Source organism: Vicugna pacos, chromosome 12 (assembly GCF_048564905.1).
Source record: "Vicugna pacos chromosome 12, VicPac4, whole genome shotgun sequence".
NCBI lineage: Eukaryota > Metazoa > Chordata > Mammalia > Artiodactyla > Camelidae > Vicugna > Vicugna pacos.
Window position 1 is genome coordinate 1,245,526 of NC_132998.1, and position 20,941 is coordinate 1,266,466.

Sequence of the window (20,941 nt, forward strand, 5' to 3'; positions counted from 1 at the left end):
AAACTGTATTCCCTCAACAGGACCAGAACCTAAGTTATACTTCTGCAACATAACAAAACAGAGCTGAATACTAAATGCTGTTATGCCCACAGCTCCTAGAAAGTAGGATTTTCCAGTTGCAGCATTTCAAGAAAATGGTTTTGAGTATCACTTGCAACAGTCATATACTTAAACGGAGGAAGGAAAAAAGGTTGTTTCCCTTCTAAATCCCCACAATACCCTATGTATATCTATTACTACACTTTCCAAGATTTTTGTTTAATGTTTGTCTGGAGGCCTAGCCTGTGACATAAGCTCCCTGAGCACAGCAATTACCTGAAGGCTTAATCTTTGTATCCTCCCAGCACTTTAACACTGCCTGTAACACAGATCCTTAATGTCTGACATCAAGTACTGAAATACAAAGCATTTCTATGCTATGACAAATACACAAAAACTGGAGGGAATAAAAACTGCCAAAATGCAGAAGCTCAAAGATTTAGAGGAGGACAACACATTAAGTTTTATTTCAAACAAATCACAACACTTTCTTTTCCAACTGTTGCAAAGTGCGTCTACAATTTTCTATTACAGATCCATTTTTAAAAGGTTTCCTGTGACATTACAGCAAGCCTCTTTTTTTTAGAGGAATATTCCCAAATTCTTCCTCAAGTAAAAATAAAAACTCCATTCCAGTAAATGGCAATACATGAAATTACAGTAAACCAGACACTTAGAAGGATAGCCAAGAAGTCTTCCAACAGTTTATTAGAAAGAATGTAGACATTAAAAAAAAAAAAATCCCCACTGTCATGAACAATAAATTGAGGTTCTCAGCCCAGGTACAAGCTGAATCCAAAAGAAAGAAAAAAAAAATCCAATAGTGTATGAACATTTTTTTCACTCATTTGCCATACTGACAGTGCAAATACAAATTTGGTCTAAATGTACAGACTCTCAAGCAACAATGTACAGCCTTTCTTTGTCCTCCATGCTAAGAGATGTAAAAGTTTAAGGGTCAAACAATACCAAATGTACAGGCTTCAAAACCATCTAAGTTAGGGCATTCACTAGTTTTAGCTAAGATACATCTGGAACACTGACAAGTGATCACTTACATACAGTAACGTAAAGTAAATTCTTTGAAAAAACTTTAGTGGAACAATCCTGAAAGATATACCAGAGGAACAACAGGTTACCAGTTTAAGGTATCAACCAGTTTGTTTCAGCCACTGAGTCCATGTTCTAAAATCTAAAATTTAGTTACTTTCCCCAAGCCAAGAACTTCCTACCATGTCAGTATCTTCTATGTTATGAAGTAAAGGAGACTTAAGTGAAATGTTTTTATTTATTTATCACAACTGCTGTTTCAATTGCCTAGGACCTCAACAGCATCATGGAAGTCTGGGAAATGTTCATGCATAAGGTTATTGCCTTAGCTGACCTAAAATTGCCCCATACAATGGTACATATCAACCCTTAGTGAAGCCTTTTAAAAAAAAACAAACAGGTTGAAAAATGGGTTAAAGAAGGCAAATTCAGCATCTGCCTTTAGAGCTATCAACTCAGGAATTCTCTCACTTATGAAATCTTGCAGGGAAGTTATTTTCCTTTCCAAAATCCAGCGATGACAACATTCCTTACTCCAGATCTGGCATTTCTGAAAGGATTTTTAAAAGATCAGTATAAATTACAAGGGAATAATCTAATAACTTGAAGTCTTATAATAGGAAAGAGCAGACAAGAGAATTGTTTTTTTCAAAAATTTGAATCTCAATTCATTCAAATTTCTGCTTTGGCTATATTAGCAGTCATAAAGAAATAATCATGTGTCTTCCAAGACTTGTAAAGAAGTTAAACTTCTCTATTTGGAGAGTTTGGTCTTTGATGTGAAATATCACTGTGTAAACATACTTTTTACAAAGATACTTACTTTCATCATCACTGTCTTGTGAATCCTGCAGAAAGGGAAATTTAAGAAGTTACCAAATTGATCAAATATTCCTCTGCTAACTGAGCAGTTTGCCTTAAAAAGCTGAAGTATTTTTGACTAAAGTAGCAAAGGTATGTGGTTATATCAGTCTTATGAATTTATCAATGGACTTAAGAACAGGTTTACTTAAGACAAACAGATGTATTGCCAAGGATCTAGCTTTCTATAAGATGTGTGCCTTTCGGTGGGAATTGAGCCCATCCTTTAAATCCTTTCCTATCAACCAAACTGAATCTTGGTATAAAATGGTTTCTCTTCTCTCTTGGGATTCAATGGAAGAGGAAAATGGCTCAATATGAAGACCGCTGGCATAACAGAAGACAATCAACTCTAATCCTAGCTGTTGAATCATCATACAAATTGCACTGAACAACCTTCTTAAAGATGTTAACAGGATGCCAGGTGGGGAAATGTTGAGAATAATCATCTAGTATATCCTTCTTTAAATTCACAACATCCATCTGTTTACTCTAGGTCTCTCTGACCAATTCTGCTGTAAAACCTGTTCAACTTTCTTTGTCCAAATAATTCCTAAACTAACTCTTAATTAAAGGCATATAATGTCTCTATACAATAATTATTTTGAATTATAAATCTAGGCCCTTTAAGAATGGTTCATGGGACACCTGTTTCTTAGAAGGTACCCATCCCTTAAAAATGGGCACATTAAAAAAATTACTTCTCCCTGTAATATTTTTTTTGGGAAAAAAAAAAGTGGCAAAAAAAAGCAATCTTGAGTCTATGTAAAACAACCTGTAAATACATTGTTTCTTACTATTTAAGTAAACATAGAAAAGAATTTATAGACTTACATCATCTGCTCCATCTACTTCTGGTAAATCTACATCCTCATCACCACCCATGTTGTTCATCATCTATTTGAAGTGTAAAAATTAGTTTTAAAAATGATGTTAAATTAAGCCCTAATTATTAGGTTGCACGCTCCAGAATAAACCTTAAGTCTGCCATAGATTTCCACCAATTGAAAAAAATCAAATTAAATGTTAGGTATCTTCCTTTCTAGAAAAGATAAGGTTATAGGTAATTAAAATCCTGGCAACTTGTAGGGATGTTAAGAGTAAATTCTCACTGAAGAAAAGTGAAGTTATTAAAATTCATACAAGGTATCTAGGTATGATGTAAAAATTAAACACCAAAATTCTGAATAGCAGTTACCGTTGGTGAAAAGGAAAAGAATGGGATTTATAGTTGTAAAGTTCCATTATCTTGAACTAACTGGCACGTGTATTATAGTATTCTCATTTTAGTTCTAAATATTGTAAAGAACCGATAAATAATTTAAAATAAAGTCCTTTGGGCTGATTAGTTTGTATAAAAGACGTGAATATTAAATCAAAGGATAAACAGCAGTAACTAAGTTACAAACGAAAACAAACATAATCCTTGAAAGAGAAGGTACAGACTGTGGAAAATACCTTTGTGTACTTACAATAAACTGAGAACAGAGCATACTTACGTAAAGAATTTCCCATCTTTAGTTGTTTCTCATCATAAAGCAAGTAGTGTTATTATTTAAAGAGGTACAAATAACCAGACTAAATAACTATTAATAGGTGGGGAATTCAAAAATACATGCTTACCTAGACCTCTGAATTAGAAGCGGCCTTAAAAAGAAAGCTACTCAAGGGAGGTGGGGTAATAGCATGTGCTTGGCATGCAAAAGGTCCTGGGTTCAATCCCCAGCGCCTCCGTTTAAGGGGAAAAAAGTAAATAAATTACATTAAAAAGATACCTACTCAAATCTCTCGGTATAAAAATTCTGGTGGGGAAGGGAGGGTACAGCTCAGTGGTTGAGTGCATGCTTAGCATGTATGAGGTCCTAGGTTCAGCCCCAGTACCTCCATTAAAAAATGTAAGTAAATAAAACTAAATTACCCCCTCAAAAAAGTATTAAAAATTAAATAAAAAAGAGTAGTTCACAGAAGAGTATTTAAGAAAAATTCTGGGCAGAGGGGAGGGTATAGCTCAAGTGGTAGACCACACGTACGAGGTCCTAGGTTCAATCTCCAGTACCTCTTCTAAAAATAAATTAAGTAAATCTAATTACCTCCCCTCCCAAAAAAATTTTTAAAAGAAAAAAAATTCTAGGCAATCTACTTTTGAATAATTTGAATAACTAGTAAAGAGTTTCTCTACACCTGAAAACACCTACTGAATACTGGTTAAGTTTCTTTGAGCAGGAAAAAAAATGCTCAAAATGTGCCAAGCACAATGCTAGGTCCTGAGAAGCAATGGCAAAAGACAGAACTGAATACGTCCAAGAGCTATTTAGGAGGTAAAAACAATACAGACAACAAAGACAGCAGTTAATATTATATTGGATAGAGAGAGGCAGTGAAAAAGAACAGTGTTAATAAGTTGTGACTTGCATAGCTGGGTAAACGGTGGCACCAATTACTACAGGTAAGGAGTAGCACAATTTAGGAGAATCACATGAATATCCTATCTCCCTTCTCTCTTTTGAAATCAAGGTGCCAGAGCCACATGAGGAGAGATGTCAAGTAAGAAGCTGCATAGATGACACTGGAAACTTACTCCTTTTAACTCTTTGTTTTCAAAGAATATAAAAGTATACAGTCAATTAAAATTTCAAATCACAATGAGAAACAGATTTCACAGATTTATCTTCTATTTACAGTCTAATGTTCTCTTTCCTGAATAGCTTTACTGTAGCACATTTGAGAAGATCTTGTCTACCTAAAAGAAAGCAATGATTTTTTTCCTTTGGCCATGGCAACATGTATTTCAATAACATTGTGGAAAAACAAGCTTCTTAAAATTTAAAACCCTGTTCTTGATTTTGCAACCAAAATAGCCCTACATTTAATAATAAGCTATAGTTAAAACATCTAATGAAATAAAACAAATAAAATATTCCTATAGACCATTCATCATACACATCTTACCATGATTCTTGTGTATATTTATATTACATGGCTCTAAAATGCAAGCCAATTACTATATTCATATTCCTTAAAAAAAAAAATCTGTTCCAATGCTAGAAAAACTAGCTGTGTTGCACTGACTATATGGTTTATTTTTTGTCTTTATGAATCAACTTTAGAACTTAACACTAATTTTTAAAAATTGATAGAATGTTAAATGAGCACTGTTAAGATCTTCCTTGGTTTTACTGTAGAATGGTCTTACAGTAAAACAATGCATAGCTTAAATTTATCACTAGGTTTTTAAAACCAAATTAAATTGACTACACAAAAATATACTGGGAGGGAGGTGGAAGAATGAATTTAAAAGAACTTACCTCAGAGAAACGATCAAAATTAGACATGTCTTCATCTGAATCATCTTCCCAGTCTTTCCAATTATTGAAGTCCACACTAAGCCAATTAAGCTATAGATCAATACAAATACCACCCTATGATTAGGTTATCCTGTACTCTTTGGCCTGTATCTTAAGACTACATTTTCTGAACTGTGAGTTCATACTGACTAGTGAGGCATGGAATTAGCACAAAAAACTACACTAGAAAAATTAGCATGAAGTAAAATGAAATACTGATAAATATAGTTTCATGAAGCTTTCCTCAGCTGTTAAAAGCAAAACTTGATTAATGTATTATTATTTTTTAATGGCACGAAGATGTGCTCAGATCTGACACCTGAATAATTTATACTTCTAAGCAAAGTCTGACTCTTGAATGCAGAAGATTCTGCATCAATTACTGACTGATCTTATTCTGACCACACCTGATATTAAGTTAATGCCAATAAATCTTAAAATAGAGAAAAATATGCAGAATACAGGGCCATAATATTAATAGCACCTAGATATGAAACAAGAACACTGTTATTCCTTACACTAAACAAATGTTTTTAATATACTTTTAAAAATGAAAGTTTCAGGTGTACAACATTGTATCTGTAACCCACAAAGTGATCATCTTCCAAATTCACTTACTGTCACCATGCAATTGACCTCCCATAACTCCTTTCACTCATCCTTCCAGGCCCTCCCCTTTGGTAACCACCAATGTGCTCTCCGTCTCTATGAGCCTGTTTTAGTTTTGTTTGTTCATTTGCTACATTATTTAAAATTAGATTTTTTTTCCTTTTGACTTATTTCACTTGGCATGTTACCCTCAAGTTCCATTCATGTTGTCGAGAATGGCAAGATTTCTCTTCTAATGGCTGAGTAGGATTCCACTGAATACATACACCACAGCTTATGCATTACCCATCAATGGATATTTTGGTTATTATAAATAGTGCTGCAATGAACATACGGGTGATGTGTATCTTTCCCAATTAGTGTTCTCATATTCTTCAGATAAATACCCAGAAGTCGAATAGCTGGATATGGTAGTTCTATTATTAATTTTTTGAAGAATCTCTATACCGTTTTCCATAATGGCTACACTAATTTACAACCCCAACATCAGTGTACTAGGGTTTTTTTCTCCACATCCTCTTCAACATTTGTCATTTCTTGTCTTTTTGATATTAGCCATTCTAAGAGATATAAGGAGAGATTATCTCATTATGGTTTTGATTTGTATTTCCCTAATAATTAGTAATGTTGAACATCTTTTCATGTGCCTCCTGCATATTTGTATGTCTTCTTTGGAAAAATGTCTATTCAGATCTTTTGCCCGTTTTTTAACTGGGTTGTTCTGTTGTTCAGTTGTATGAATTCTTTATATATTTTGGATATTAACCTCTTATCAGATACATAATTTGCAAATATATTCTCCCATTCAGTACATTGTCTTTTCCTTTTGTTGACTGTTTCCTTTGCTGGGCAGAAACTTTTTAGTTTGATGTAAATGTACTTTTTATTACTTAAACATATTAAACTTTCAAACAAAGAAAAAGAAACCTACCTTTGCCCTTTCTTTTGTTAGCCTTGGCCATGACTGGCCAGATTCTCCTTTTCGTAAACAACATAAAATTGATCTGTCCGTTCTTTTATGCTTGGAATCCTAAAAACAAAAACAAGCACCATCACAGCATTTCTCTCTCTGATATCACTACAGGATTCAAAGGAGCTTGTTACTCATTATTCATCACTTCTCCTAATTTCTTCCTCTACACTTTCTCTAAACCCTGAAACACCCCCTAGACTACTAAGGATTTCATAAGCTATCCAACTGCAAAAAAAAACAAAAAACAAAACAAAACCACAAGGTGAACAAAGCCTTAAAAAAATTACTTCCTCTAAGAATAAATAAGTAAATAAATCTAATTCCCTACCCCTATTCCCGCAAAGAAAGAAAAAAAAATGCAGAAAAGCAGTTAGAAGGGGAAAATAATGCAAAACACTTAATACCTAATTAGCCTCTGAACTGTTAAGAAAATTGGGATTAAAGCATAATGACTACTTACATTTGGATCAATACAGTGAAAAAGATCAATTTCATTTAAATGTTTAAAATTATCACTTCCTCCAAGACAACTGTAAAAAAAAAAAGGGAAAAATAGTCTCTTCAAAGAGGTAAAGATTAACAATAACTTCAGTGAAAACACAAAACAAGTAAGCCAAAGTTATTCAAGTTGTTTGACACAAGCTTTTTACCCAATAATGTAAAATGGTAATTTACCTGAATGTAAGTTTGGATTTTTCAAAATTTACATTAACATCTTTACTGTCTTCAACACAAAATTCAATGAAGACATAGTCCCTTCGGTCGTACCACTTTGCAGAAGCAGGCTGCCTACAAAGAGATAAAATTAGACAAAGGTAAGCTGGAATTCACTAACTGAATATTTACATAACCTCCAAAGTTTAGCATGTAAGTAACCTATTTCTGTACTCCCTCAGAACACTGATTATTTTGAGGCAGTTTATCACAATTTTAAATGGAAACTACATTTTTACCCTAAAAGCTGCATTCAAGTTAAAACATGATACATTTTCATCATAGGAAGGATTTTTTAAAAATGAAATAAAATGCTCAATAATCATTTAGGTAGCCCTGTCAAAACCTATGTGCTACTCCTTTAGAGCCATGCTCCTAAAATTCAACTTAACAGAACTCAGAAAATCAAGAAAGGACTAATGGCACCATCAACTGAAATACAGCATTCAACATTTCTACTTACAATGCTAGGAACTGAGGGAAGAATTAAGAAGTATGAGAAATGGCAGTATTTGTCCTCAAAAAAGTTCTCACCTACAGCTGACTACATAAGAAACTTTTATGATTCTAAACAACGACATTAGGTAAAGAATTAAACTTCTTTACAGCCTCATCTTTTAATCTATATCTGCATCCAATATTCACTATACTAGAAGCAACCTGGAATAGTTGCTTTTTCCTTATTATTCATCAGCTCCTGTCCCCTGTAACAGACTCCTGTATTCTTCAGTGTCAGCTGCCCATATTTCTATCCATCCACTGAAATTATGTTTTAGATACAGCTAAAAATTCACTAGAAGCAAATATGGTCAAATACGGTTGGTTAACAGGCGATAAAGATTGTATGCGGTAAATACTTTAAAATTTTTCTTTGTCATCTTTAAGACTTGTTAGATTAATATTTACACATGCATAAAAATTCCAAGGAGAATAACATACACACAAATTAACAGCATTTGCCTCTAAAGAATGAGTCAGAAAGATGACAGAAAAGAAGTAGCACCACATCACTCAACTGTTTCAATTATTTTTTAAAAATAAGCGTGTGCTGCTTGTCTAAAAATCAAAGTTATTGGCTATACAGGAATTCTTTGTATTTTTGCAACTTTTCTGTAAACTTAAACTTCAAAATAAAATTTTAAAAAATTAGTTCAAACACTAAGTCACTGAAAGGAACTGTTTTGTTTTTGAGCTCTGAAATTCCCAACTCTAAGGAGTACAGTTTCAAGTTCCAAAGTTGCAGCCAAATGCTCATTAACATTTTTACACAACTGATAAACTTGACTAGTCACACTCTACCCTAGAACACCGATATCAGATCTTTAGTTAAAAATTATAGATGGCAATTTCCAAAGCCTAAATACTAACAATCAGCAAGAGTAAAAGCTATTTCTTTAGGCATCTACTGGCAGATTTAAAAGGGAGAGAACTATATTCAGTATCTTGTAGTAACTTATGGTGAAAGAGAATATGAAAAGAAATGTATGTATGTTCAAGTATGACTGAACCATTAAGCTGTACATAAGAAACTGACATTATAAACTGACTATAATAAAAAATGTATATATACAAAAATTTTAAAAAGGGACAGGGAGGGGGACATTTTAAAATGCCTTTGAAAAAAACATCTAACCTAAGGAGGACTAAGAGTCACAACTTCTAATGTTGTTATGTTAATATATAGCTAATAAACAATTAAGGAGTTTTATGAACAGGTCAGGTCCCAATATGCCAAACATTATTTCTAGTTCATTTTCTTGCCAAAAACAGTATTCTCAATGCGGTAACATGTTCAGAGTTTAACTTAATATATAGTTAAAACTTTAGCAGGGGAGGGTATAGCTTAGTGGTAGAACACATGCCTACCAAGCACAAGGTCCTGGGTTCAATCCCCAGTACCTCCATATAAATAAACAAACTTAATTACCTCCCCAAAATGTATGCAATGCTGCTGTATGTCAATTATACCTCAATAAACTGGAAAGGAAAAAAAATTTTTTTAATTTGAAAATTTATGAACCTTGGCATTTAAAGTTAAGTAAACAGATCTCTTAAAAAGCACGAACAATAAAAATATAGGTCAATGAACACTCCAGTGCCAAAATACTATTTATTTTCAACTAAAAGGAAATAAATTCCTATAGTGAAATGGTTCACCTCAGCCTCAAAGTGGAAAATATAACTGAGCTCAAGACATCCCTAGTGCAAATGAAGGTATTAAAAATCATGAGATCAGTCAAAACAGGAGGCAACAACTAGGGTCTCCCTCTCCTTGACCAAGGACAACCTGAGCACCAGAAAGAATGACTGCAAACTGATCCAAGCATACTGAATAAAATAAACAATCTGAGTTTATATTGATTAAAAATATAATACAAACCACCCATAACTCTGGATCAATGGAAGAGAGTATAGTTTCAATTCTTTACAAACAGGCAATTAAAGAGAAAGAATTAGGCATTTATCCTCCTTTCCCTTTATGAGTCTTTATTCATAATTAAACAGGACCAGTTTATGAAGGAAACTTCTTTACAGAATTCCAGCTTTGGTGTGGAATAAAATGTGAGGAGCAAAAATTTTAAAAATCACTATTTTGCAACCTTTACACTGATTTGGCAGTGTTCATCAATGGATGGGACCATTAACAATGATTAGATGAACAGTAGATAAAAACTTAGGATCTTAGCATCATTAAAAATGGGACAACTAGACATTCAGCTACTGATTTGATCAACACGATGTATTTCACAGTAAACTTAATTCCAGTCCACAGGAAATATGAAGAAAGAAACAAGTTAAATGACACCACAAGAAGAGACAATTCATAATATTTTTTAAATCAACGGCATAAAGAAGAGGGAAGACTGTTCTAGATTAAGAAAGACATAAGAGTTATCAAACAAGTGCAATGTGTAAATGTGCTCTGCCTCTTGATTCAAGCAACTGAACATAAAGAACACTAATATTCCCACAACCAAAAAGAAGTAAAAAAAATACAGAAATTGTAAAGACCTGGATATGGACAGATTATTAGATGACATGTAAACTATTAGCTTTGTTAAGTGTGAAGGGCATTGTTTTTATGGGAAAAAAGTCCATTCACGATGAAAATAGAACTACATGGGGTTTGCTTTAAATTAAGGAAAAAAATAGATAAAGCAATGTGGCAAATGTGGATAGACAAAACAAAAAAGTTTGGTAAGTGTTTAATCTGGAAGATGAGTAGATGGGGATTATATTCATAATTCTTCTATAAAATAATATTACATGGTTTTTGCATGGAATACTTTCTTCCTTTAGAGCCACCCAGTCTAACTGTAAAATTGCATTATTAAAAAATTTAAAAAGCCAAAAAAAACCAACCTCTTCCATTCAATTAAGACACAAGAAAACAAAGAATGCAACACCTACAGCTCAAAAAATCTGGCTATGACTGATTGTCTACTTGTCATTTATTCTAAAGTTTTAGAAGAATGATTTATTTTTTTATTTAGTTTGGAGGGGGGATTAGGTTTATGTATTTCTTTATTTTTATAGGAGGTACTGGGGATTGAACCCAGGACCTCATGTATGCTGAGCATGTGCTCTATCACTTGGGCTATATAAACTCTCCCCTTATTCTAAGTTTTAGAAATTGTTTTTCTGGTAAATAAGAGTTGCCTTTTGCCAAAGGTATCCAGATTGCAGATGTTCCTTATTTTAAAGAACCATGTCTGGGATTTTCTTCAAAATAAAATCCATTGGGAAGAAAGGGGTAGGTAGAAAAAACAAGAATGATCCTGGACTGATAATGCTGAAGTAGGATAATGGGTTCGTGAGGATTCATTGTAGTATTCTTCCAACCTTTCCTGTTTGGGGGAAAAAAAAGTGTCTGTGTGTGTGTATAAAGAAAAAATATATATTAACGCTAAAAATAATCTGATTAATGAGAGGATTCTTCTCCCAATATGTTTACAAAAAGTTACTTCAATACTCTGGTAAACATGCTTTTGTAGCCACATTTAACAACATAACCTGAAGATATTTAACAATACTGTTTACAGTTTGTTAAAGTCAAGCTGCATATTAAGAACCTATAGTAATAGAGGGGGCAACATATGAATGGTGACCTGATTATTACAATGGTTCTATCAAAAACCAAGTATATAAGCACTTCAGTTTCTGTTCATATCAAGGACACTGGAACCAGGGGAGAATCTTTTTTCTTTCGTTGAATTTACATTAAGTAATCTAAACTTGTAACACTGTTAGGGGCTGAATCATGTCCCAAATTCATATATTGAAGTTCTAAACCTCCAATACCTCAGAATGTGTATTTGGAAAGAGGGTCTTTAAAAAGATAAGGTAAAATGAGGCCTTAGGGTAGGCAATGACTGGCATCCTTATAAGAGATTATTAGGAGTTACAGAGGGAAGATCCTGTGAAGAGGCCACAGAAGAAAGTCATTTGCAAGCCAGGCAGAGTGTCCTCAGAAGAAATCAACTGTTCTGATACCTGGATCTCAGACTAACACCCCCCAGAACAGTGAGGAAATAATTTCTACTGTTTAAATCACCCACTCTGATACTTTGTTATAGTAACCCTAGCAAACTAATAAAATCAGATAATAAAAACAAAATTAAATGATCCAAACCACGGGTTGGCCCAGGAGCCAAAAATGGTTTTTATATTTTTATAGTTATAAGAACAAGAATGTGCGAAAGAGGTATTTGTGGCCTGTAAAGCCTAATATTTACTAGGTGACCCTGATCTAAACCATCAAGAATAAAAGGGGGGACCTCTACGCTTAACTTAAACCAGAAATAAACACATACATTCACTCATTTGAAAGGGAAATTCAATGTGATGAAATCCCTTTTTGTCTTCCATGAGAATCACAACACTTCTTTTTCTCCCATTAACCCAAAGAAAGGTTGATTTAGCTTATCTCTAGCTTACACAAACACCAGCAAAATCCCTAACTAGTATGCAAATCTGTTAATTCATTTTAACAGTAACATACCTATAGATGAAAAAACTTCTTCCACCTCTGCACATGTTACGTGAATAAGCCACCACTTAAAGCAAAATTATACCCAAAAAATCCACACAGTGGGATAGTCTAAGTTCTTCTGACAAACACTTCCAAGCTCAACATTACGGCCATGTCAATTCAAGCAACTAAATTTTGCATAACCTAAATCTCTCCTCTGTAGTTTTGATTAAAACTTCATTGTCTTAAAAGGGCAGAGTAAAAATCCCATTTGTTTCCAAATACCATTTTTAATATGCTAGAATCTGGTGTGTTCTACTTTTAACTTATAGAAAATTACAATCACCCTTTAAAGACTGTATGAACCAGTACAGTGATCTGAAATGCACGCCCCCTAAAATTCTTATGTTGAAATCCTAATACTCAACGTGACGGTATTAGAAGGCGGGATCTTTTAATAGGTGCTGAGGTCATGAGGGTAGAACCCTCATAATGAAATTCATGCCTTATTAAAAGAAGCTCCGAGAGGGTGGGTGGGTAGAGCTCAGTGGTAGAACACATACTTAGCATGTGTGAGGTCCTGGGTTCAATCCTCAGTACCTCTGACTTAAATAAAAAAAAAAAAAAAAAAAAAGAGGGGGGACACCAGAGAGACCTCCAAGCCCCCTCCCACTGCAGTGAGGACACAGCAAGAAGCTGTAAAACAGGAAATGGGACCTTTCACCAGAAGGTGACCATGTTGGTGTCTAAATCTTGGACTTCCAACAGTGGGCAAACAATTTTTGCTGTTGATAAGCTACCCAGTCTGTGATATTCTGTTGTAAAGAGATGAAGACAACCAGTAAAGCTAAATGGAAAAAAATGTGCTAAGGAACGTTTCCCAATTATTGCAACTTTTCTGATAGTTTACTATGTGCAAGGCAGACTGAACAATAAAAGACAATTAGAACACTTCAAGCCTGAGGTAAGTTCAAAAAACTTAAGGTTGAAAACCAAGTTAGGACCAGGTCATAGATGTTTCTGGAGACAGTGGAAAAGAGTTTAGTCTGTAACTGGGTAGTTAAAAAAATGTTAATTGCACCATCACCCCTTTAGAACTTTGTAAATCTTGAGAGGAAAAAAAATTTTATTTGTAATAGAATTCTATAGCACATGACTTATCTCTATAACCAAAACTATGGTCAAAGTGCCAACATTTTCATTTTCTTTTTCTGTCAGAATTTCCAATGTTCAAGTTTTAGTAAATAGGTACCCTGGACCATTACATAGAAAACATAAAAAATTGTGAGATCTGTATGTGAGAATTCAGCAAAACAAAAAATTCTAAGTATTCAACTGAGAGGCCTACAAATCTTAGTTAATACCGTAATAACTCAAATTTGGCTCCCTGAAATGTATGACTTAGATCAACCTCATGGGATATATATACACATGCTTATCTGATAGAATCACACACAATTTCATAACACTTTGGCTTATTTCCCATCCAAATTTGTTTATCTGTCATGATAGTGTCCAATCAGATTGGTTTCTTTAATAAAAAGTTTTTACCATACACATATGTGACAAATCACTGGTAATACCTAAATTCTTACTCTAAATCACTGGAAAAAAATTAGCATACTATCATTTGGTCACAAAATACTAGGCTCTTCAATACACAGAGACAAATGTACTGGAGAAAATAATAACAATAACAACCTTTTAATAAGAATGCTTATTTATTTTTTTAGAGGGGAGGCAATTAGATTTTTAAAAATTTTTTTGTTTCTTTGAGGGGAGAGGCAATTAGGTGTACTCATTCATTTTTAGAGGAGGCACTGGGGACTGAACCTAGGACCTGACACATGCTAAGCATGCACTCTACCACTGAATACCCCCCCACCAAAATGCTCTACTTTTGTAAAAGTATATAAGGAACTGTAAAACGTGATATAAAGACGTGCTAATTGACAACAATCTTTATGATAAAATAGACAAATACTTTTAAGCCTATTAAATTTTCAACTAATGGACTCATACAGAAATTAATCAAATAGAAAAAAGTCGGGGGAGGACATAGCTCAAGTGGTTAGAGCACATGCTTAGCTTAGCATGCACAAGGTCCTGGGTTCAATCCCTGTTAACCACTCCAAAAAATAAGTAAGAAAAAAGTGAAAGGAGGATTAATTTTTCACTGAAAAGCCAACTTCTTTAGATTTTTTTTAAAAACTGGAGGGGGAAGGGTAGAATCTGTTAATGGGGAGTCTGCGGTAATCATCTACAGTCAAGAAAAAGATGAGTCTGACCAAAACATAACCAATAAGCTAAATATTTCTAAAATAAACATTTCCAAAATAAAGGACTCACAAACAAGTCAAATGTACTTTGAAGGTATATACTGATTTTGTGGTCTCTCTTTTCCAGATTTCCCAAAATACAGCAAAGTCTCAATTAACAGAATCTAAAAATCAGACATTTGATTTATAGATGACTCTCAGAAACTATCTTTCAACTACTGACCACCAACCTACTTTTTAATCTATATGACATAGTTGAATCTGACTGAAGATGTGATACAGCACAAGACCAACAGTAGAAGACCCCACTTAGTCCCAGCCCTCACCATCAAGCATCTCAAATAGCAGAGTTGCATAGCTAAATTAGATTTAGAGTTTGAATGTTATTCAATAAACAAATATTTATGGAATATCGTGCCAGGAATTGTTCTGGAGATACAGCAGTCAACAGAACAGGTAAAACTCTTTGCCCTTAAGAAGCTTACATTCAAGTTGGATGAAATTTAGACCAAAAATCATCTAAGAAATATGGGGGTAAAGGATCTGATCCATTACTGGCTATGCTTTATCTTTCTTAACATATAAATAGGTTATACATCACAAAATAATGTTCTTTCATTGTTAGTACTTCGAAAGAATTCATTTATATATTTAAATTTATAAAGATACATTATATTACGTTATATTCTGTAATAGTATACAACCTCACATACTTTATTCAGAAGTAATGATATTCCCCTTATGAGTTTATTAATTTTTTAGTATTTTTGGTGGTTGTTACTAGGTTTATCATTATTATCATTTTTTAATGGAGGTACTGGGGACTGAACCTGGGACCCTGTGCATGCTAAGCACTACACTCTACCACTAAGCTACACCTTTCCCCACTATGAGTTTATTTTTTAATGGAGAATCTTTTGAATTGAAAGATCACTTTGAATTCTAAGACAGAACAACAGTAATCAGAAGACTAGCTTTTTACTAGAGCTTAATAATGGAGTAAGCATCCTCTACGTTTAGGAATAAGCTAAACATTTCCAGTTAAATGGAAAGCTTCTTAAAGACTAGATTCACTAATCTTTTATACATCTGAGAATATTTTTAAATATCAAGGATTATAGAAGAAAAAGAAAACTCATTAAAATCAAGGGGAAAAAAGTCAGCAGTGAAAAAAGATGTTATTAAAGTTCAGAGTAATTGATTTTTTAAAACTAAGTTTGTCAACTGGTCTGTCATCTGCAAAAGACAATCGAGAATCTGGTAAATCTATTTCAGTTCGTACTATGTGAGGAATGATACGGAAACATGAAAATTCTGCTAAAAAAGAAAATAGTTTCACAGACTGAGCAATTTTTCCTTGTTAAGCATTATCAAAGGCCCTGCTGGTAAATGTCTAAAGCCAAACTCTCTCTCACACATATTCTTTGCTCAGAGAAATCCGTATGTAAAACTTTCTGGAAACGTGATCTGAATATATATCCAAGTCCAGTGATTCCCAAATTACACTACATGGTAAGGTGAATCAGAGGACTATGGAGGATGGCTGCCACAGGATATTTCAAATTTGAGAGGAATTCAGTGATACTCAACTTCAGTCAAGACAGTAAGTGGTTCAGTTTCAACGGCAGACTGCACTATATCCCTCTCCACTAACTTCATCTTTGCAAAACTGGATGTTCAGTGGTTGCTATGGTTGCTATAATTAAGAAAAAGAGACACCCACAAAAAAATCAATGGGGAACAGGAAACGAGATGGAAGTATCCAATCAATTTCAAGGTATAAAGTTATACAGTGCCCAAAAGGCATACACCTTCCATTACTGTGGTTATACAAGAAACTACATTTTTCTTCCGATTTATATGTACTAGCTTTTCAAAGAGCTACCAGGCTGTTAGGACAAAATACTAAAAGTTGTTTGAACCCAACCAACTATCTAATAAATGGAACTGGTAGGCTACTCCTTTTGGCCTAGCAACACCATTAAAAAAAAAAAAAAAAAGCAACAAAACCCCAAAACACTAAGACACCAAGGGATGAATTAAGAATGTCTGTGAACCTCTGTGCCAGTTCCTTCCTTTGGTACTTCCCACTCTGAAATAGTAAAGATGAAAGCTGTACTTAAAGATACTACTACCCCATACCAAACTTACTGCCTTTTTTAAGCAACTCTATGACCTTCTCACATTCCTACTTTTGTGCATACATCCTTTTAAGATCCCTAAAGCAGATAAAATAATTCTCTTCATACAAATAAGACTCACACAAGGTCACTCACTCATTGCCTCCAATACAGACAAATTTCAGAGCCTTGGGACTTAAAGTATGTAAAAAAGTGGCACAAGTTTTAACAAAAACAGTTTAGGGTAGATAATAAAGCTGAACTAGAGACATTTACTTAGAATTAAAAGGACCACCTGGAATAGCATTCTCGCTTTTTGTAAAGTGGAAAAAATAAGCCTTCTGTCATAAATTCTGGGTTCCAACCTCTTTTGGGACAGCCCTTTATACTAATTAGCAGTGCCGTGAATTCTTATTTGAAAAGCTAGATCCGGGAATGCAATGTTAAAAGTTTGAAAAACACCTCTCTGTGACTTAGATCCTTCCAGCACAGAAAGATAATTGAGCATGCTGAGTTGGAAAGGGCCCTGACATAAACACTTTTTAGCAATAAAGTGTGGCTACATGAGATCAACTATTGCACAGAAAAGCCACAACAGCACATTTTGTTTGGCTTTGGAGTACAACACGGGTGAGGGCATACTGCTCAAGGTAACGTTTAAAGTAATTGGCATCTTCCCGGAAAACCAGAAGTTTCAAAAGTGTCCTGGGGAAGTCAGCTTCAATTTAAAATTTACCACTGCAATAAAAAAAAAGTTCTATCAAAAAAATTTTTTTAAACATATAAAAATAAAATCTATCATTGCCAATCTACACAGTAAAATAATAAAAAGTTTGTTAAAACACACTTTGTGTTTCTGTAGTAAAATACACTAGATGCAGCAATTCTCAATTTAAGAACTCAGATAAAACATGATTATAAGAGTTTCAGAGCTAAGCTGATTCTGAACAGTTGATATTGCAGATATTTTTCTTGAAAAGCAACAATCACTAACCACCTAAGACCCCAAAATAATACAGCCTCTAGAAGATTTTAAAACTGAGAAAGTACAGTTAAACAGGAGAATCTTAATTAACAATAATACATACTGGTCTGCACTCAAGTGATTTGTCATTTCCAGTCTCTACTGCCTTCTAGTTAAAGTCTAACTAAGCATAGAAAAAAAGAAAAAAGAAAATCCAGTTGCCAGGTTACAAAATCAACACTGAACAAAAGCTATCATTAGTTACTTTTCCTTAACTTATAGAAATTAACCATAAATTGTATGGTCATAATTTGTTTCAGAGGTTAAAGATCGATGATTTTATTCTGGGGACTCAGTCCTACAAAGCTGCATGATGGCAAAGCAAGTAAGATTTTAATCAAGCTAGAGATGGTCACAGTATATTTCTGGACAATTTATTAATTTAAGTACAAGATACCAGAAAGAATGACTTCAAATACCTCAAAACTAAATAAAACATTTCACTTTATACCCACTGTTAATAGGTTCAACTTAAAATTAGAACCAACTACAATAATTAAAAAAAAAAAAAAAAGGCAAAGTAGCACCCCCTGAAGGGGACTTGGACAGCTCTTAAGAGGAGAGGTCCTAAAATCTCAGCCTTTTCTAAAGCAGCTGAGAGACTGAGAGCTTTCATGCAAACTACTGGACAAAAGTTTAAAAACTTAAGAGAAATTTGTCTAGGAAATCACTACTAAAGAACAATGAAATGATTAAAAAAAAAAGGCTCTTAAATCCTTAAGATGTCCAGCAATGATTGTCTCCACATATAAAATAAGGTCTATAGCCGATCAATAAAACCATCAGCCAGATTTTTCATAAGACTGGATGACCCATTAAGTCTTTTCCAACTCAAATAACTGACTCATAACATTCATCCTGTAAATTCATTCAAGTTATTAATAAGACCCCCTAAAGAATTTGCAAGGCGGTATATATTGAAAGTTTTAAAGGGAATGAGAAAGAGAATTTGAAAGTAGCATTCCTCTAATTATACTCCTTTCTAGAATACTACTAACACTTTTCATATGAGTTCTTTATCTATTTCACATAACTTAGTATTTCTTACCTATTAAACTATTTTATATGACCTCCGTTAAGTGTTTCTATTCCAAACCATATTAAACATGCAATTTCTTCGTGAAAGACACTTTGGCTACATTAATCCATTAAAAGTTGGTAATGCTTTTTCTGAGGATTCATTTCCTCCTCATAGATGCTGTAACACTGACAATCATTTTACATTATTTGGAATAGTTTTCAAAAGGAAAAAAGCAAAAACACAAGCTATTAAACATAGATTAAAATCTATTAGATACTTTTTTGGGGGGAATCCTCTCAAAATTCTAATATGTCATTTTACAGTAATACATGCTTCTTCTCCACCATCAACTGACTGTAATGTATCCTTTACTTTCCACTTAGACTTCTAGGCCAATATACTCACTGCAAATTTCCTTATTTCATTTAGTAAACCCTTGAAAGTGCACTACTTTTTAAAGGAATAAAAATTGTTCCCCTCGCCTGGGCGGTCGCAGGGTGGGGAAAAAAACTGTTTCCCTCAATTGCTCTTCATATTTAACGTTTAAGGAGCACTTAGTACCAAGAAACGATAAAACCACCAATTCTCACATCGGAAAAGGTAAAGCTTTTCCTAAGAATGAAAAGCCTGGAATTGGCAGTGCCAAAAATTCTTCGGTTAAAATCACCAGGATTTTTGTTTATCATATAAAAGACTGCTAAAAAAAAATCTGCAGTTACCTCCACGTAAATTTAAGGCAACAAGAAGGCAATCCCATACCTGCTCCATCCTTAAGATAGAATAATGAAATCTCGCCTAAAGTTTAATACAAACACAAAAAATATCCACAAGTATCTTTCCACTCCAACACGTGCAGAACTCCCTGCTCTATCAACGGTAACTCCCCGCTGCCAAGGACACCGCTGAGTTTTGGCAACCTTCACTCCTTTCGAGAGACTGGAGTTAGGAGAAAGCCTGGAAAGACCCATACTCAAGAAATCACGACACCCTGGAGCGAAGTAAGTTGCAGTGACACTATGGCCTCCCTCCAGTTGCCTAGCAGTACCTGTCGCTCGCGGTGGCGGGCCGCGTGGTGCTCTCCCGAGTAGCACCAGCAGCCTGTGGTAGCACCTACCTCAGGTGCATTTGGCCCCGGGCCTGTTCCCAGCATCACAGAGCGGCCGGAGTTGAGACCCACGAGGGTCCACGCCTCCAGGGCGCCCGCATGGCGGAAAGCTCACGGGAGATTAAGGCCTACGGCTAAGTTACGGAGAGTTAGGAGCAACCCGCACTGCCGAGGTGGGGAAAGTGGGATTTCCCGCACGGGGAAGCCGAGGGACGGTTTAGAGGTGGGGGAAGCAGCTATCTGGAGTAAAAATGTCCTCCACCCGCCAACGGTAACCGGAACAAGGACACCGGACCTCCCACCCCCAGGCAAGAACGATTACCACCGAGAGGGAAAAGCCGAGGGGGCCGCAAGAGGGGGAGGGGAGGGAACGGCTTCCCGGCAACCCCCTCCGCGCGGCCTCGGCCTCCCTCCTGGACGATCTTTCTTCGGCGGGGTGTCGCACTCACATCGTGAACGGGGCAGGGGGACGGGCGAACGAGTGGGCGGGCTTCTCCGGCGGCAGCTGCTGGGCAGTCGACTCCTCTCCGGTGGCGACTCCGGCGTCTTCTCCCCGGTCGCGGCCTCTTCTCGCTTCCCTCAAGCGACGGCGGCGGCGGCGGGCTAGACCTGGGTCCCCAGAATGCACCGCGCGGGGAGCGCGACTCCTCCGGTCGGGGAGAAGAGGAAAGTGTAGGAAAAGGGGCGCGAGGACGGAGAATGAACGTGCGTGCGTGCGAGCGAGGGGTGGTGAGGCCGGGCGGCGGCTGGTGACGCAGCAAAATGCCCGGGCCCCGCCGCCGCGCGTGCGCACTCTTTGTTTTCGGGCCCCTGCGCGGCTTTCTAGAGAT

General features: G+C 35.4%; 1 protein-coding gene and 1 non-coding gene across 3 annotated transcripts; one reads left to right on the forward strand and one right to left on the reverse strand.

Annotated features, from left to right (window-relative positions):
- Positions 1-477: 477 nt before the first annotated feature.
- On the reverse strand, positions 478-20,894 carry LOC102527453 (prostaglandin E synthase 3). Of its 2 annotated transcripts, none has more exons than XM_006218600.3 (8): positions 20,561-20,894; positions 7,552-7,665; positions 7,337-7,406; positions 6,835-6,933; positions 5,256-5,345; positions 2,785-2,847; positions 1,913-1,937; positions 478-1,639 (listed from the first exon to the last, which is right to left on the reverse strand). In XM_006218600.3, coding segments are annotated over exons 1-8 (483 nt in total). In that variant the 5' UTR covers positions 20,563-20,894; the 3' UTR covers positions 478-1,619. The 2 variants fall into 2 exon arrangements, with proteins under 2 accessions (XP_006218662.1, XP_031539278.1); XM_031683418.2 differs by lacking the exon at positions 20,561-20,894 and adding an exon at positions 20,121-20,399.
- Positions 9,422-9,494, forward strand: TRNAG-ACC (transfer RNA glycine (anticodon ACC)). The gene has a single exon. It is a non-coding gene; the product is annotated as a tRNA-Gly (tRNA).
- Positions 20,895-20,941: the final 47 nt, after the last annotated feature.

Coding starts and splice junctions, on each gene's coding strand:
- LOC102527453 (XM_031683418.2), bottom strand. Junction 5,346..6,834: donor TAACAAAAGAAAGGGCAAAG/GTAGGTTTCTTT, acceptor ATTGATCTATAG/CTTAATTGGCTTAGTGTGGA. Junction 2,848..5,255: donor ATTTTGATCGTTTCTCTGAG/GTAAGTTCTTTT, acceptor CACTTCAAATAG/ATGATGAACAACATGGGTGG.